Source organism: Aegilops tauschii, chromosome 4 (genome assembly GCF_002575655.3).
Source record: "Aegilops tauschii subsp. strangulata cultivar AL8/78 chromosome 4, Aet v6.0, whole genome shotgun sequence".
NCBI classification, from domain to species: Eukaryota; Viridiplantae; Streptophyta; class Magnoliopsida; order Poales; family Poaceae; genus Aegilops; species Aegilops tauschii.
Genome location: NC_053038.3, coordinates 398644019 through 398655335, shown reverse-complemented (window position 1 = coordinate 398655335; position 11317 = coordinate 398644019). Strand labels below are relative to the sequence as shown.

Here is an 11317-nt window from a genome sequence, read left to right as displayed (position 1 = left end):
CTGGCTTCGTCGGCACCTGCAACTGTTTTGGTAGAATCTGTGAGTCACGAGGACTCAGCAATCTCACACCCGCAAGATCAAGACTATTTAAGCTTATAGGAAAGGATGGTGTAATGAGGTGGAGCTGCAGCAGGCACTAAGCATATATGGTGGCTAACATACGCAAATGAGAGTGAGAAGAGAAGCAACGCAACGGTCGCGAAGCTAGAAATGATCAAGAAGTGATCCTGAAACTAATTACATTCATGCATAACTCAAACCGTGTTCACTTCCCGGACTCCGCTGAGAAGAGACCATCACGGCTACACACACGGTTGATGTATTTTAATTAAGTCAAGTGTCAAGTTCTCTACAACCGGATATTAACAAATTCCCATCTGCCACATAACCGCGGACACGGCTCTTGAAAGTTTATACCCTGCAGGGGTGTCCCAACTTAGCCCATTATAAGCTCTCACGGTCAACGAAGGATATTCCTTCTCCCGGGAAGACCCGATCAGTCTCGGAATCCCGGTTTACAAGACATTTCGACAATGGTAAAACAAGACCAGTAAAGCCGCCCGATGTGCCGACAATCCCGATAGGAGCTGCACATATCTCGTTCTCAGGGCAACACCGGATGAGACATCCTACGAGTAAAACCAGACCTCGAGTTTCCACGAGGGGGCCCTGCAGTCTACTCAGTTCGGACCAGCACTTAGAGAAGCACTGGCCCGGGGGGGTTAAAATAAAGATGACCCTTGAGTCTGTAGAACCCAAGGGAAAAGGGGATAGGTGGTAGCAAATGGTAAAACCAAGGTTGGGCCTTGCTGGAGGAGTTTTATTCAAAGCGAACTGTCAAGGGGGTCCCATAAATCACCCAACCGCGTAAGGAACACAAAATCAAGGAACATAACACCGGTATGATGGAAAACTAGGGCGGCAAGAGTGGAACAAAACACCAGGCATAAGGCCGAGCCTTCCACCCTTTACCAAGTATATAGATGCATTAATTAAATAAGAGATATTGTGATATCCCAACATATCCATGTTCCAACATGGAACAAACTTCATCTTCACCTGCAACTAGCAACGCTATAAGAGGGGCGCTAGGAAAGGTGGGTTAGAGGTTTGACATGGCAATATGGGAGGCATGATATAACAAGTGGTAGGTAGCGCAACATAGCGATAGAGCGAACAACTAGCAAGCAAAGATAGAAGTGATTTCGAGGGTATGGTCATCTTTCCTGAGATCCCGCAAGGAAGAAGAACGAGTCCATGAAGAAGACAAACGGATGTAGTCGAACGAATACTCACAACTCCGGAACGAAACCGAAGGTAACGAGAGAAGCAACCCGGAAAGAAACAAACAACATAGTAAACGACCACCACATACACATGGCATGATGCATAAACAAGTATGATGCATGTCCGGTTTAATGAGGCATGGCATGGCAAAGTGCAACAAACAACACTACAAATTAAGTGGAGCTCAATATGCAACGAGTTGCATATTGATGAAACACCACATCAATTATTTAGTTCTCTCTCGGTTATGTACCCAACAATATTAAATGTTGATTGACATGGCAAGAGGTGAAGCATAAGTAAACTAACTATTTAGGCAAGTTTAAATGAGGCCGGAACAACAAATAACAATTCCGGAAAATCCCCATTTGCATATTTTAAATTTGGTACTGTTCTGCCCTAAACACAATTTTAATGTTGTTAACCAGCAAAATGAAGTGCACCATGTTAAACTAGGCATTTTTCTACCCCATTTACATATAAAGTTTATTAAATTCCGAGTTATGGTTAATTAGTTATGAAATAAATCATTTTAACATGGCATTTATGCAAAATTAAACAAACAACATTTTAAACATTTTAAACATGGATGCAAGCAGCATATTATGAAACTAGATAAAATTCTAAGCATTTTACATATATAAGTTATTTACATATGATGCACGATTCTGGAGTTATTAAATGCAAGATCTAGAGGGGCTATTCTGCAAAATTGGCAGTCTCAGGATTAATAGGCAAATTCGTCCAGAGCAGGAAAAAACATGACAGGCCGAATCTGATGGAACTAGGCTGCTCACCATGGGCTGAGGCCCAGGTCGGTGGAGGGGCGGCTGGGCTGAGGAAGAAGGCGCGCTGGGCTGGGCCTTGGCAAAAGCAGGCCGGCTGGGCTGGTTGGATCGAACGAGGGGAGGGGGCGCGGTCAACGCGGCCGTCGCGACTGCAGTCTCCTCCTCTCGAACAGAGGCAGGAGCGGGACTGGCGCTGGTCGTCGTCCCCGCACGCAGAAGCAGGGGAGGCCGGCGATGAGGGCTTGGCGGCGCACCAGGCGAGCTGGGGACGCCGGGATCTGACGCAAGCCGGAGGCGGGACGAGCAGGGCGACGCGGATCCCGTCGATCCCCACCGAATTGGAAGACTGGCGGAGTGTTCGGCGGGGAACCTGCAGGGCCATGGCGAGGCAATAAATTCAGAGAAGTGGCAGGGGGGAGGCTAGAAATAGGAGAAGGAGAGGGACGGACAGAGGGAGGCGGACCCGATGGAACTCGCGCTCCGGCGAGCTACTGCTCGTTGCCGGCCGGACGGAGACGGGTGGCCTCGGGACGACGGGGACTCGTCGGGGCAGGGAGGTGCGGAGCGGCGGAGAGGCGCAGGGCTTGATGCACGACGGTGGCGCGGGGACTAGCTTGGTGGCCGGAGACGCGGATCCGGGCCAGTTCGGGTCGGGGAGGCGAGGTAGCAGGCCGGCGTGGAAGAACTCAGGCGGCCATGGCATTTCCTGCCAGAGAAACGAGAGGGAGACGTGAGAGAGAGAAACACGGGGAGGAAGGGAGATACAGGGGAGGAGAGGAGCGAGATGAGGCCGGCAGCATGACCTGCTGCTGCTGTGTTCGCCGGCGGCGTGGGCGTGCAAGGCGGCGGGGAGGCGCTGGTTGGAGGGAGTGGTTGGGCGGCGGCGCAAATCGAGGGAGGACGAGGGAAGCAGGGGAGATCCAGGAGAGGAGTGGCGGCTGCGGGTTGGCTCGGGATGGATCCCGAGGGAACCAGAGACTGGCGGCGAGGAGGAGGATCCCTAGAAATTAGGGATTTGTCTGATGATTGCACTGCTATTTATAGTAGGTGGGTGTGGGTAGGGTTATCTCGTCCCTTCGTTTGTAACCGGACGGACCAAAATAAATAGGTTAGGAAGTCCAATAAATAAAACGAAGATATCTTAGGGATACTTGAGATGATCCGGACCCAACGGTGACAACTGTCCGGGTTGAGTTCGGGGAAGTTTCGGACACGCACGCAAAAGGGGGTAAGGCGGTCACGGACAAGAGGGAAGCGAAAACCTGATGGGACTCGGAACGGTCAACGAAAGAAAGGGGGAAACGTGGCAACTACGAGCGGATGCAAGTTTTGAAAACATGACGGCAACGGAGTGCTGATGCAATGCGAATGATGCGATAATGAATGCAACAAACAAACAAAAACATGACAACAACGAAAAACATGGAAGCCGTCTGGAGCATCGGTCTCGGGGCGTTACATATTACCTCCATAGAGAGGGCCCGAACCTGGGTAAATATCGTGTCCCCCGTCCCCTGTTACCATCGATCCTAGACGCACAATTCGGGACCCCCTACCCGAGATCCGCCGGTTTTGACACCGACACCCACCACCACCGTCCACCAGACGAGCTTTGCTCGCCGGCTTCCTCCGACGGCAGCGGGGAGATTGTTAGGAAGAGGAGTCGGCAGCACCGATGGCTAGGGTTTTTCTGAGCCGCACCCCTGGGAGCAGCACTGGCGAGCAATCCTGTCTATTCACTTTCCTATTATATAATTAACTATTATATGAGTAAATTATTAGGTTGTCTATACGTGACGTGACAACTTTATATTAACCTTGCTTTTAAGATACAACCGCTCTCTTTCCTTATTAAACATGTTGTCACATCAGATCCATGGAACCATGCTAAGATATAAATATTTGAAGTGCCCCTGTGTAGATGCAAGTTTTCACCCACAAGTGAGTAACAAAACCAAGGGCACGATTGGAGCACTGGTTTCATCTCAACGTCTGCTGTGTCATTTTTTTTCTTTTTTTACAAAACAAAGGCAAAAGATTTGCCTCGTTGATTAATTAAAAAGAGGAAAATTACCTGTTATGACCAAAAACCGGGCAAAACCCACTACAAACCAACCACATGTGAACTACTCACAGAAGCAATCCCTAAGTGCATGATCGCCCCGACAACCATACCCAACACATAGCAACCACCAACCCTCACACTGCTACATCGCAAAGAAATCCCAAATAAGAGTACCTCGGCCGAAGACAGCGGGCACCAGCAAATCCACGGAGACAAGCCAAGCCACAATCCAAGAGACTGATGATCATCCATCAAGCAGTTGCGGACGCCTTTCCTGTGGCGCCACTCTTCTTTCCTTCGCTCCTGAGAGCCTCCTCCACAAACGTCCTACCTGATCCAGGGCTAGCCGCCTCCAAACGTATGAGTAAGCTGCGATGCTCTAACTCGAAGAGAATCTCATTGAGCTTGTCACGCACAGACACCACCTGCCCAACGGTCACATGCGAGTGGGTGACCGCAACATCGGAACCTCCACTGTCCACAAAGTTGAGTAGCTGGCTGGGCTCCAAAGGATCAGGTGCCAGCATGCCGACCACCTCATCATTATCAATCATAAGTACCACCGACATGATGGACTCAGGCGCCTACAGTTGCTCACATGACATAGGTGAATCATGTCCCTCACATGAGGTCGCGGGTGAGTCGACCTCCATATGCTCCATAGACTGAGGCGAAGCATGTCTCACACATAGCTATTGAAGCTTGGGCATGATTTGCAGCACATGGGCAATGATCATGACAATGGCCTCACCCTCAGCGATAGACGGCACAGAGGGCAGGACAGGCAATGACAATGAACTAACCCCAACATGAGGGGAGAAACAACTGAAGAGCTATATACCCTTGTCATCCGCGGAACCAACACCAGAAACACCAGGAGGCCGCGACATCGAAGCGGTCGACAACATAATCGGCACGAGGGAGAGCTTGCCTAGAGCAGCCTCCGCCCACTCCAGAAAGCTCTCAACCCGCGCCAGCAAGCCTCGCACCAGCTTAGACGGGGTTGACGAGCCAACTATACTAGAGAGGCAGAGATGACGCCTTGGAGGGACGCACGGACTTCATCGGACCTCCTCAGGAAGCTGGAGCTCGACGATGCTTGATGCCGAGGTGGGGCTCGGACGACATGACAAGGCATGCCAACGAGTGGAGTGAACGCCAAGGGTTGCAGCACTCACGCGCATGGTGCCGTTCTTCAAACAACGAGGGCACCGAAGGGAATCTCGACAAATTGTCGCACGGTGCCCAAAAGCGAGGCATATGCAACATCTCTCATGAAGCCAAGCGGGAATGGGACAGGAGTCATCGTCGGGGCAGGTGGTGCCGGACGTCGCGGCAACACCTCCCGCCATCCTCTGTCTGTCACCACCTCACACCGGACACACGCCAAGCAGTCGGAGGTGAGAAATTGGTAGAGCCAGCACCGCCTGCGGGGCTAGCACTCCGTCTTCGTTGGCCTCGTCGTCATTGGCGAGGGAGGCCCACATCACAGGCCGCCCAAGCGTACCGTTGGGGTTGAGCCCTTGTATCATCAAGCAAGGGATGATACCATCCAAGGCCACTGGACGACGGCATCGTCCTGAGCAGCAGAGGCTTGCGTCAACACGATAGGGACGGCCGACAACGATGGCAGCAAAAGAGTCCGGGACTCGTGGACGACCGAAGGCACAAGGTGTCGCTGCGCCATGGCGGCCGCGGCTAGAGGAGGTTGGTCACCGGGTAGGACAAGCCCCCCAACCAGGGCAGACCGCGGCGCGGGCTGCAGCAGCATGGACGGAGAGCCTGCCGCCGCTCCTGGCGGTATGAACACCGACTAGGGAAGAGCTCGAGGAACCTTGGCAGCCGCGGCTGGTTGCCGAGCAGGACAAGCCCCCCATTCAAAGCAGATCGGCGGCGTGTGCTGCAGCAGCACTGACGGAGAGCCTACCGTCGGTTCTCCGCCGCTGCTGATGCCGGCAGCATGTCAACGCATCAGCAGCATAGACGAGCTCAAGGGAGCACGAGAGAGCGTGGCTTCAACGAGAGAGGAGAGAGGACACACAGGGGGTACCAGATCTGCTCGAGGTTGTCGCGGGGGAGATCGAAGGGGTCGCGGTCAAGCGCCCCATCCAAAGCAGACCGGCGGCGTGTGCTGCAGCAACATTGACGGAGAGCCTACCACCGGTTCTCCGCCGCTGCTGACACCGGCAGAATGTCAGCTCATCAGCAGCACAGATGAGCTCAAGGGAGCACGAGAACGTGGCTTCAACGGGGGAGGAGAGAGGACACGCAGGGGGTACCGAATCTGGTCGAGGTTGTCACGGGGGAGATCGGAGGAGAGAGAAGGGGCCGCGGTCGCTCACCCGCCGCGGACGCGAGAGCCCAGCGACCCGAACATTTTTCAAAATAACCTCTCTCGCTGTGTCATTCTTTAAAGATGTATACAGCGAGCGATAGAGAGTGATCTATCATTGGTTTTACTTAATTCGGCTGGGGGGCCCAACCTCCTGCACCGCCACACCAGTTTCTTGAAATAGACCCATGGCATATCCGGCCGATGTTGTATTGTGATAGAGAATACTTACTAACTTTGGCAGGATTTTGATGTTAGTTCCACAAAAGGATAGTAGCACTTTCCAGCTTTTCCAGCAAACTAGTAATACATCGAATGGTAGAAGCAGACAAGCGATTTTAGGATGGTAAAGTAACTGATACATCCAAAAATAGAAATAAGAAAGCGCTTTCTGCACTGTGGTAGTACTCCCTCCGTTCCGAATTACTCGTCGCAGAAATGGATGTATCTAGATGTACTTTAGATCTTAAGATGACTGAAACGCATAAAAACAGAAACGGAAAAGTGCTTTCAGAAAGCCAACGAACGTAAATGCAAAAGGATTGGTAGTAGTTCATCATGCCTGTTAGCTAAAAGAAGAAACAAACCAGAGCTGGCAAGCAAATGGGCTTTTGTTCAATGGCTAAACCAAACAATCTGCATATTACTTAGTTTTGCTACCATGTTTTTTTCCCTCGTTGCAATCAAACCTAATCAGTTTCTAAGTATAGATAAATATTTGCAAACAGACGCCACAACGAAACCTCGATTTCCAAATACTGAACCCTGAGCAAAGATCTATTCTCATACTTCTGGAAACCTTCTAAGCTAGTAAGATGTTGATAGAAAGCCGTGTAATCAGATTTCGATTTTGTTATAGAAAGTCGCTATAATTAAACTTCTTCAACTACAGATGGACTGGTCTTAAATGCAACACCCTCTCTTGATAGTGAACTGTAAGACTGGTGGCAAGAGGATAGGGACTCCCAGATCTTTCAGAAAGGAGAATGTATGGACAGCTTCATTATTTTGGGCCCATGGCACCTATGAAAGGAAAGTAAGGAAAGGTTTTTTCACAAGGAGGCCCGGCCACACCTTTGCAGGATCTTACTGACCTTTGGTAGCAAATCTTTCACTCTTGGGGGCACTCAGGTAGTACGCTGTGCAGCAGTAGTTGTCTGTCCACTTGCTGGTGATGTTTTTCTTTCTCTTCTGTTTTCATTTGTCATGTTTTTTTTTAAACTTGTAAGACTTTTACACATACCTTATAAATATATACTCCCTTGCATAATTCTAAGAGAAAGGGCGATCAAACACCACACAAGTTAAAGTTTATGCTATTTCAAAAGGAAAATACTACACATATTGAGTCAAGATATGCAAACCATTGGTGAGCAAGTGCTATCATAATGTCCAAGGTATTAAGGTAGAGGCACACAAATAAAAATACTCGGTTCAGCGCACAGTAACACCAGATCGGAACAATGAGAAACTATCAGGCATTTTACTTGCTTAGATCCATGGAGCACAAGCTTAATAGCAGGTCAAAGATAAGAACCGCATGAGTCATGCGAGTATTTCATATATAAACTTGGCAGATGTAAAGAAATACCAAATTAAATGATAACTAGCCCTAGAAGAGGTAGCGATTATCTTTCAACTTTAATGGAGAAAACCTCTACATGAAGCCATAAACATCCAGGTCATAACAGACATTGAAGCATTAAATGCTAACTAAATCAGAAAAACTGTTGCCATTACACTACAACTTCTAAATTGACATGACAGATACAGACAGACTTCCTACTTCACAGCTGAAGCTCGAAATAGGCATGTAAATTAAGTCCAGGAAACTGAACATGGCTACAAGCTACTTCTAAAGATGTCTACAGATTGGCAAGAGCAGGTACAGAGAATAACTCAGACCAAACTGCAGCGTTGGAGCCTACAAGGCAATCAACATAGCATGTCTCTTACCTGATTGTTACAAACTTGTTTGTGCCATGTTTGGCCCAGAAGGTCTTCAAGTCAATTGGATTATTAAGGTTGTACCCTTCACCAGCTAGCTTCTCAAGAACCTTTTTGAATGCACCTTGGCTCATCTTCCTTCCAGCAATACGTGCGCCCCGGCGCTTTGTGTTCATTGGCAGCGGATATGTCGAAATAGAAGTTGTGCAGCATGCAGACTGCCAGCCACCTGCACCCCACCGGTAGCATTGCTGGGGAGCTCCAGTGCATGAGCACACAGGTGTTGGTATCCTTGAAATGTCAAAATCAATACCATTAATTACCATTTCCACAGGCTTAAGAGGACCCCTGCTTCGGGGTGCACGGGCCTTGGGTGCCCCATCTTCGCCTGGAGTAGCAACCTTCTTAGGTTTCTTCGGCTTCGGCAACTTAGGCTGACGACCTTGCTGCCTCTTCTTTACCAGAGGCTTGCTTCCGACCACAGAATGCTCTTCAACCAACGGTGGGGCAATTTTTTCCTCCTCAGGCACAGGAGGCTCCTGTGGCTGCATCATCTGGAGAGTGTGCGCACCACGCGCATCTGGCATCATCCCAAAATCTGTAGGGTGGTGATGCACAGCATGTCCAGGATGTCCAATATGTCCAGGAGGCCCAAGAGGAACAGCATGAAGGACCTTCTGCTCACGGGAATGTTGATGCTGATGCTGATGCTGCTGTTGATGTTGGTTCTGGTGGTGGTGCTGGTGCTGATGCTGATGCTGCGAGGGGTGCATCCAGGCCTCGTTGCGCACAAAGTCCATGTGAATAGCCGGCGGCTCGGTGGGCATGCCACCAGAGGGTTCGCCGTTACCATAGTCGCGGGGATGATGTGAATGCGGCGGGTGGTGCGGGGCGTTGTGGTGCTGCAAGAAGGTGCCGTTGGGGAGCAGCGGCTTTGTGTCCCGGTGGCCGCCGGCCACAGATGGCATCAGCTGCAGGCCGAGGTTGCCTTTCATCGTCTCATAGAAGCCCCAATTCCGAATGCTCAAGCTGCCGTCGTCGTCCATCTCGGCCGGCCCTGAACAAACGAATCGAAATCCAAGAAAACCGAGATTGGAACGAGAAATGTGCTCTTCTTTCGGGCTCTGGACGGTCAGGCTATCCCCACCATTGCATTCCAGACACCAATCCCTGGAACCTATTTCAGAAAACAAGTCGAAAAAAATTCAAGGATCCGTAAGCAGGGGCGGATCTAGATGGTGCGCACCGGCACACCCAGAAATTGCGATTGGTGAGTGGGATTTAACAAATCTCTGATTGGAACAACCCTCATACCTCAAAACCCAATGGCCCGAGATTGCGGACGGGGCGGGGACAGCAGGGACGAAATTCGGCGACGAGGAAGAACGGGGACGGCGATGGCGGCGAGGCGCGTGAGAGGGGCGGAGGGGATGTGGGAGTGGGGGATGGGATGGGGTGGGGGTGAGGCGTCGGCGGTAACGCAGTGCTACGGCAGGGCACGTCGTGGCACAGTCTAGGAGAGATGGAGCCGCCTAGGGTCGGATTGGTTAGGTCAGGAGGGCCGAGGCTCGGGGTGAGGAAGACGAAAGCAAGGTACAGGACGGTCTAGAGAAAATGGCATATTTCTTTCTGCATTTTGACACAAATGCCACGCCTTGGATAAGGACCCACGTGTAAGCGGTACCGAAATGGCGCTTCGTCAAAGCCAAACTGCCGAGTATCTCCAACCGAAATGTGTAAAGTTGAAATGTATGATCGAGTAAATACCACGGAATTACAGCAACAGTTAGATTTCCTATCTTCTACGCGGAATTAGAGCATCTACAACCAGACGCCTCAAACACTTGGACGGTCGGCCGGTACCGGACAAAAAAAATACGACCCAACCGGGCACCTCAAATCGGCCTCAAATGTCTGGGTTGACCGACACCCCTCATATCTAGCCCAATTCTAAGGCGGATATGGGAGGCCCGGGCGCGTCCGCCACGTCGGATCCGGGTCACATTGGCCCACCTCGACCCCACATATATTCGTCCCTATCTGCAACCCGGACCAAACCCTAGCCACTCCACTCTCCACTCCCCCTCCCCCTCCCTCCTGCCCTCAAGCTCACTTTCAGCAAACTCCGGCATTCTCCGGGCATGACGAGCAGCGGGTCCGAGTCCTGCGTCAATCAATCTACGAACTGGGACTTCATCCCACTCGGGCCCGAGGAGGAGATGGTCGTCCGCACTGCACTTCACCGCGCCCGCGAGGAGAATACCCGGCAACGGTTAGACTCGATCCGCCGGGAATCTGTCACCTCCGCCCAAATGGCGCCTGGCACGCGGCGCATTGTAGCTGTCGAGGCGGTGCGCTCTGTCTGGCGTCCAAACGTCGTGGCGGAGCGCAACCCCTTCATTGGCGCGCCGACAATGAGGCCATCCGTGGCCCCGTTTGCTGAGGCTATGGCGTGGTGTGCCCACCGTGCGAGGCAGAGGGTGTGGGAGGTCGTGACAGCCCTCGCGGCGGATGTTGGTGAGGCGGAGTGGCACTCTCTGAGCCGATACGAGTGGCCCACAACCCCGAGCATCGCAGTCGCGTCATGGTGGACGTGTCAGCCTCCCTTGAACAGGACAGATCCATCGTCGACCTCACATGGATCGGCACCGTGAAGGCTCTGGACTCCAACGAGGAAGAGTAGGGCGTGGAAGACGGCTGCACCTTGAGCCCCGTGAGCCGATGTGTGTCCCATGTCCTACTCTACCTCGCCGGTGATCGGAGCAAGACTTTGAGGGGCGTAGCCGGTTCTCGGATATGGGCACGGCGGAGACGAACGAGCTCCGCTTAGATCAGGTTTCACGTTGCATGTAATTGTATGGATTTGAGGTTCGTAGTTGATGTATCCGGTTGTGGAAA

At 51.6% G+C, this 11317-nt stretch overlaps 1 protein-coding gene and 1 long non-coding RNA gene across 3 annotated transcripts; both read right to left on the bottom strand.

Annotated features, from left to right (window-relative positions):
* Window positions 1–1024: 1024 nt before the first annotated feature.
* LOC120962551 (uncharacterized) lies at window positions 1025–3119 on the bottom strand. 2 transcript variants are annotated; one of them, XR_012182860.1, is made up of 3 exons: window positions 2539–3118; window positions 2085–2445; window positions 1025–1298 (listed from the first exon to the last, which is right to left on the bottom strand). It is a non-coding gene; the product is annotated as an uncharacterized lncRNA (long non-coding RNA). The 2 variants fall into 2 exon arrangements; XR_012182859.1 differs by having other exon boundaries at window positions 1025–2445; window positions 2539–3119.
* Window positions 3120–8100: 4981 nt separating this feature from the next.
* On the bottom strand, window positions 8101–10026 carry LOC109751374 (protein Barley B recombinant). Its single transcript, XM_020310274.4, has 2 exons — window positions 9734–10026; window positions 8101–9596 (listed from the first exon to the last, which is right to left on the bottom strand). The coding sequence occupies exon 2, from the start codon at window positions 9463–9465 to the stop codon at window positions 8425–8427; it is 1041 nt and encodes a 346-aa protein (XP_020165863.1). The 5' UTR covers window positions 9466–9596; window positions 9734–10026; the 3' UTR covers window positions 8101–8424.
* Between the last annotated feature and the right edge of the window lie 1291 nt (window positions 10027–11317).

Coding starts and splice junctions, on each gene's coding strand:
- LOC109751374 (XM_020310274.4), bottom strand. CDS start 9,465: ATGGACGACGACGGCAGCTTGAGCATTCGGAATTGGGGCTTCTATGAG.